The sequence below is a fragment of the Nanorana parkeri genome, unplaced genomic scaffold (assembly GCF_000935625.1).
Source record: "Nanorana parkeri isolate BGI_ZX_2015 unplaced genomic scaffold, ASM93562v1 scaffold1451, whole genome shotgun sequence".
Classification (NCBI taxonomy): Eukaryota; Metazoa; Chordata; class Amphibia; order Anura; family Dicroglossidae; genus Nanorana; species Nanorana parkeri.
Window position 1 is genome coordinate 1 of NW_017307719.1, and position 7,343 is coordinate 7,343.

The following is a 7,343-nucleotide window of genomic DNA, read 5'->3' on the forward strand; positions in this document are numbered from 1 at the left end:
TGTGTTCGTTCGTGTGTGTGTATAGATAGATCTATATAGATATTGTGTGTGCATATTTGTATACAGGATTTTTCAACCCTTTTCCCTTTTGTAATGGCCTTTTCTATAGGTGGTCCAAATGAAGTGCAAAGACAACAGGATTAAGCTGATGAACGAGATATTAAATGGAATTAAAGTGCTGAAACTCTATGCCTGGGAACTAGCCTTCAAGGAAAAAGTGCTTGGAATTCGACAGGAGGAGCTTAAAGTGCTGAAAAAGTCTGCTTACTTATCTGCAATAGGAACGTTCACCTGGGTTTGCGCACCTTTCTTGGTATGTGTTAGGGTGGTGATATGCATCTTTTGCTTTAAAAAAAACAAAACACGCTTTGCGATTATAACAGAAAATGTAAACACAAAAATCCAATCAAGACAAATTTCAATTGTGACAGCAAACCACCAAAATATTCTTACAATTTATATAATCAAACAATCGGTGTCCAAACAAGTGACATATACACTTCAGTGTCCGCAATCCTTCCAATACAAACAATACACCACTTTTTGTAACGGATGTCAAGGAAATCCAAACGTGCTCTTTTTTAAGTGTTTCCACCAGTGGATACGGGGATAATCCTCACACAAATAGCCTCTCACCTTGCAGTCAGATCTGTTCTCAGGTCTTTCAGAGTGCTCCCCATTTTACATTGGGCGGCATACTGTATTGCACAAAAATAATATATATAAAATATACAGTATATTATATAACATCTGCACATAGATTTTTTTTTCAGGCACACACACAGAGGAAATTTGCAGAGATGGTCGGTCTGCTCAGCTAAGCAAGAGTATTGTTAGTCTAAACAACTATTCACAGACCAAACTGGTTTTCTGATAATGGTATAGCTGCCCTGTATTGCTTCTCCATTATTCGTATCTAGCTTACTCACAATGGGATATTGTTATGGGGAAACATTACATAAACACCACACCTAGGCTGGTCAAGGCTTAGTCAGACTCTTTGGCACCTCACTGACTGTTGATGGCATAACTAATACTATGCTGCCTTCTGGAGTTGGAAAAAGTGAGATACATCTTGCATAGATGTTAAGGGGCACCGCCCACAGGTGGGATTCCTTATCATTCTTAATAAAAGCCAGCAGCTCAGAAGTGAATTTAAGACTTCACAATGCACCTCTGACCCAGGTGGACTTCACCTCTGACCCAGGTGGACTTCACCTCTGACCCAGGTGGACTTCACCTTTGACCCTGGTGGACTTCACCTCTGACCCTGGTGGACTTCACCTCTGACCCTGGTGGACTTCACCTCTGACCCTGGTGGACTTCACAATGCACTTCTGACCAAGGGGGACTTCACAATGCACTTCTGACCAAGGGGGACTTCACAATGCACCTCTGACCCAGGTGGACTTCACCTCTGACCCAGGTGGACTTCACCTCTGACCCAGGTGGACTTCACCTCTGACCCAGGTGGACTTCACCTTTGACCCTGGTGGACTTCACCTCTGACCCTGGTGGACTTCACCTCTGACCCTGGTGGACTTCACCTCTGACCCTGGTGGACTTCACAATGCACTTCTGACCAAGGGGGACTTCACAATGCACTTCTGACCAAGGGGGACTTCACAATTCAACTTACCATGGAACTTTAACCAAGGAGGCCATCACTGAAACAACGGACTTTGAGAGAGACTACAACCAGAAGCCATATTTCCTGTGAACGATTAATTGCCGTGGAGTCATGTTCAAATATGGAATTTGCAACTGGAAGCTAAGTACCTTTTAGTGTACCCTCTCCTAGAAACCATTCCATGTACTAGAAAGGATAGTGTAGTGGGTGCATGTATTTTGTAGCAACAAATGTCTTTGTAATATCCCCTGTGCACAGCGTACCGTTATACCCCAGAATCCAACATATGCTGGAACAACTGGTGGATGGCGCCACAGTATAAAATCTAGAAGATATGTTATCCGCACACCATTCTGCTTCAGAATATCATCTTTTAGTAAAGATGATATTCCGAAGCAGAATGGTGTGTGGGACAGCATATCTTCTAGATTGTATGTTGTAGCAGCCTGTATGTTTGTTTTTGTACTGCTTTTCCTGTAATTAAGTTTGTGCACGCAGCATTGCATAGTAAAGTATGTTTAACCCTTTCGCTGCCAAGCCCTCCGGAACATTTTGCACCTCAGCTGGCCACGCCATTTTTGCAATTTTTCCCATTGATTTGATTTTCAACTGCTGCGTTGTTAGCGTTGTAAAAGACCCCTCAAACCATATATTTTCTGAAAGTGCAGGCCCAGTAGAATAAAAAGATGGTGCTACTAAATTTGTAGGCCCTGCAATAATTGCGCAAATGTTTCTCAAATGAATATTAAACCGATAAGATAAAAATACACAATTCAATTGATAAATCACACTAAAATCAGTATCAGTGCACAAAAAAAAATATTTTCAGACTAAATCTAAAAGACAAAACTGTATTGAGTTAATAAATATTTGCAAATTTGAAATTGCGCCTTTTTGAGCAAGGTGGAATAACGATTATGAACCGGTATCCTAAAAGTTTGTGGGGCAGTGATATAACTCCTATAATTATCTGTCTCTTGATTAGATTTCTCCTACAACGGTTGTCTTTCATGCTCTCTTTCATCATAGTGGCTATTATACCTGTTTTTTATACACATTATCTCTAATATATCCTCTCTGTGTTCGTTTATTCATCCATTTTCTAATATTTATATACTGGTTGTACCGGTAAAACCAAAGGTAGGCTAGCTCTTTGAAAGATAGAATTGCCAGGAATGTGATTCCAGTGTGCCATCAATTTCAAAATTACCTTATTTTTTTCTTTAAAATGCAGGGGTGTGGAAATTTAAAAAAAGAACTACTTGTCCAAGGACTAAAGCCGGGGCCTGATCTACTTGTCCCTCATGAAAATCTACTTGTCCTGATACAAAAAAAGAAAAAAATTTAACCATAACCGTATTTAGCAGTGCCAAGAAGAGCTTCTATTTTAATTTTTTCCAATTTTATGTTTACATTTTTAAGTGTTTTATATATTTTATTTTCTACTTGACTTTATTTCTATCACACAAGTGTAACAAGCCCTTGTGTGATAGCTTTTGGAGATGACAGGTTCTCTTTATTGACCCTGTCACCTCCAACACAGGAGTTCTAGCACAGCTCTGTGCTATTTCTCCTGTGACAGGAAGGCTGCATTCCTGTGTCACTGCACACATGGAGCAGAATAGAGAACCGTTCTCTGCCTTGCTCCATGCTCTGGAACCTAATTTGCCGTGGTCATCAACCCCCCACAAGAGGGGGGGACCCCGAAGACTATGGCAAAAAGGAAGCCCAGGTGCAGAGAGACAGGCATCCGGGAGCAGTACACGGCCGGCCGCTGGAGATAGAGAGAGGCGGAAGGGGAGGAGAGAGGAGGAGGAGGAGGGGGGGGGGAGAGGAGAGGAGAAGCGTGATTCAGACAGGTTAAGAGTCATTTTTGCACAGCCGTTTAAAATCACTCGTACAAAACTGCTCCCACACTACATTTAGCAGTGCTGCTTGCCCGCAGCCGGGCTAAATGTAGAAAAAAACTACTCGCCCGAAACTGCCTGTCCCGGGTGTCGGGCGATAGGAATTCCACACCCCTGAAAATGGTACATTTTCTCAATCTAAACATTGGATATGTTTTCTATTTTCTATTGTGACTAAAATATGGGTTTATGAGATTTGCAAAGCATTGCATTCTGTTTTTTATGTAGATTTTACACACCATCCCACCTTTTATGGAATTGGGATTGGGAAAAATTCCTTTATCGTCTATTGGGGGACACAGGATTGTAGGCATATGAGCTATACTGCCACCTTTAGGAGGTTTGAACATTGATATACAATGTTAAGTCAGCCCCAAATAAGCACACCTCAAACCGCCATGCCTCAGTTTTTGCCTAGTGCCCCAGAAGGTGATATGCCTTTTTCTCAGATTTGCTATACTATTGGTGATGTGCTAATTTATATTAGCTTTTTTTTCTTGAAACTTCACTCAAGACCTCAAAGACGTTGCTTGCACTAGTCTCTTCACAGCAGCTGTCTGGATCTGCTTATCCTTAGCAACAGGTTTGGAGGCCCTTTATGGACCCCTATGGACCAAAGAATCAAAGAATGTGACCTTTCTAGGCCTTCATATACTGTTTGTTAGCCGTAGGGAAAAGGGTGGGCAAATTATAATGGAATTCAGGAGCCCGTCTGTCCAATCCAGGAGCCAGCTTGCAGTGACAACAACCAGAGAAAACCTCAAAAATTAGGTGCCAGCTTTAATTTTTAAAGAGCATTACTTACCTGGCACTGAGCTCTGCATTCTAGCACCTTCAAGACCTTTGTGTACTGTTAGTTAGCCACATTGTGCTCTCCTAGTCTAGAGTCAAGGCACTGACTTGGTCACCCCTGGTTGCCTGCTTTCCTTATCTACGCTAGCTGCTTGGGTTTGTTAGGCCTTTCCTCACTATAGACCCAGCTGTTATCTGCTGTGTAGTGCAACATGTCTTCACGAAGACTCACAGAGGACAGTCCCACAGCAATGGGTGACCTCAGCCCATGCTCCTTTTATTGATAACAGCAATGACCTCTCAGTTTTCCCTGAAGGCAACGATGCTTGTAACAAAATTCGGGACTATTGCTCTGTTTGCTACTTTACCTCTACCACTATGTAGCCCTGAGATTCCTTTTACTATCTTTGATTCAGAGACTTCACAGCCTTTTTCTGAAGAGCCTGTTTTTACGCAAGTCCCTTATGACTTGGCTTATTTATTGACTCAATTATTGATCCTCTGATTGAAGCAGTGCATTCTGCTCTGCAGTTAGGGGATCAGTCTTCTATTCCAGCTTCTTATCTTATAGAGCTGGGGTTGCCAAGACCTTCCCATTACATTCTGTTTATAAAACTCTCCTTTATGAGGACTGACAACAACTTGTGGAGTCCTGGCTCCCCACTGACAATGTGCAAAAGGTTTTTCTCTTTACAAAGGAATTTAGTGACATGTGGTCTTTGCCCACTGTAGACACTCCAGTCCACCACCTTGAATATTCTGCCAAACCGGTTTAATTACATTCTTTCTTTTAAGGATTTTAGAGACTTTCACTTGAATAATGTTCTAAGTTGTTGTGTTATCTGGTATAACTGTAAGACCCTTAATGGCAGTGGCTCTGGTTTGTGCACCCATTCCAGAATGAGTTAACACTTTTAAAAGAGACTACACTTTTAAAACTTTTTTCTCCTTTTTAGCCGCCTTTTTTTTTGTTTTGTTAAACTAGTGCTCCTAAGTTAATACCTACCTGACTCTTCTGTGGTAGATTTTGCCATTTACAGGCCAAAAATGCACTAGATGCACCAGTCATATATTTTATACATATCCCCGACACATTTTAAGGTTTCAAGTGTAAGAATTCCTTCTCATCCTTCTGCTTTAATTGCTGCTCAGAGAGAGCTAATTTTCATACCTATCTCTTTGAGCGATTTAGTTTCCTATCGGGGAATATCCCCTATGTTTTATGAGTCTCTCCCTGAATTTGAGGGTTGAGGGGGCCCTATCTAAGTCTTCAACTTTTAAGTAGTTGGTTGGTTTTATTATTATATGAATACGCCTTGTCTGTCCTAGCTTTCTTGCCTTGAAGGCAACGCTTTGGTATGGCAGGCATAGGCCTAACCCAGTAGCCTTCTTTTAGCTGACCGACTAAACTGTTGGTCTAAGTTATTTTTCTACAAGACAAAAACAAAAAAGGACAAGCGCACAACCAGGGGGTACAAACTTGTGGGAGATGTTGTATAAGGACAGGGATTCCAGTGTGCAAGCTCTATGAGGAACAGGGAGAGGAGCCCTGTGATAAGCAAATGTGTGAAAATTGTGTTGAGAGCGCTACTACTGTACTAAGCATATAGGGAAACTCACGTTTAAGAAGTCGTCAATGGGAGGAAATCCAGTGGGGACCCTGGGTAAGTGCAGACCTGTAGAGTCCAATGGTCTGGTGGGTTAACTGCCTGCCAAGACGTGGGCTGTGAAGGAAGAACAGATGTCTCTTGCAAGGACTTAGCTGGCCAGGCCGAGTCTTTGCAGCCGAGGGCACTGTGTGTCCAAGGTGCTGTTTGCCGTCGGCTCTGTGTCAGTTGGCTCGGGAGGCGGAGCGGTGGTCCGGGCAGGAACGGACACCGGCGGGAATGACACGAGGGTCAAAGAGCACTGAGGCAGTGTATGCTGGGTCGGTAGCTACGCGTTTCGAGGCGGGGCCTCTTTGTCAAGCTTTGATCAGCCGGGGTGAATTCTGAAAAGATTATACATCTGTTGGCTTTTCTTTTTGGCCTTACCCACCTCTCAGTTGAACTGCTTTTCGATGTCCCACACGTCCACACATGGAAATTACAACAATGGGGTTTTTTTTGTTTGCCAGGGTCTAATTCCTCCTGTATGCAGTATAACCCAATTGTCTCTGACTTCTGATCCTGTGTTCCTTTAATGGACGATATTACATTGAGAAAAATCTTATTTTTGTATTATTCATTGAGGGACACATGGTCAGAAGTAATTCAAGGACAACTGGGTTATACTGCTACTTACATAAAGAATTGGACACTGGCAGACAAAAAAGCCATTAGACATTCAGGTACAATCCCTCCCACTAAATCATGCTTCAGTTTTATTGACAATGTTCTAGTAAGATGGACGTTTGTTCTTCATAGCAAAGTTAACCATTTTTACTAGACATTTTTTCCTTTTGATATCAAGATATTTATTTTTCTTTAATCAAGACTTCATTGCTACACTGCTGAGCTCCATGCTCTATGCAGTTATCCAGATCGGCTAATCCTCTGTGCCGCCTTGGAGGCTGTGCTCAGACCCTGCTGACATTAAGCTTGCAAGGCCTGCATGTAATGTTACCCTCAGGCACTATACTCTGCTTGTGGTGTTTGCAGACATCTGGTGTACTGGTTTGTTAGCCTAAGAGCGTTTTACAGGTCCAGGGCCATAACCCACCTCAGAGCTGTACGGCCCCACCTCAGAGCCTGCACAGCCATCATGAGAGCTGTACAGGCCCACCTGAGAGCTCAGTTCAGAGAATCTCTAGACTCTGCACTTCCAGATTCAGACTCTACAGTCCAGGAGCCATCTGACTCTCGGTTTTTGCATGAGAGTTTTGAGCTTGATGGTAGCCTCATTTAAGGCAGTCTCATTTGCCCAGTTCCACTCAAGACCTTTTGAACTCAACAACGGTCTTGTTTGGGACAAGAAAGAGCAATCTTTGGACTAAGCAATGCGTCTGACACCCAAGACCAGATTACCTCAGGGAA

The 7,343-nt window shown here is 42.7% G+C and overlaps 1 protein-coding gene across 1 annotated transcript in view; it reads left to right on the top strand.

Annotated features, from left to right (window-relative positions):
- Nucleotides 1-113: 113 nt before the first annotated feature.
- The window catches only part of LOC108798331 (multidrug resistance-associated protein 1-like), a 112,632-nt gene continuing 105,402 nt past the window's right edge, over nucleotides 114-7,343 (top strand). Inside the window, exon 1 of the mRNA XM_018570070.1 lies at nucleotides 114-313. Coding sequence (XP_018425572.1) covers nucleotides 119-313 — 195 coding nt within the window. The 5' untranslated portion in view covers nucleotides 114-118. The remainder of the gene's footprint in view (nucleotides 314-7,343) is intronic.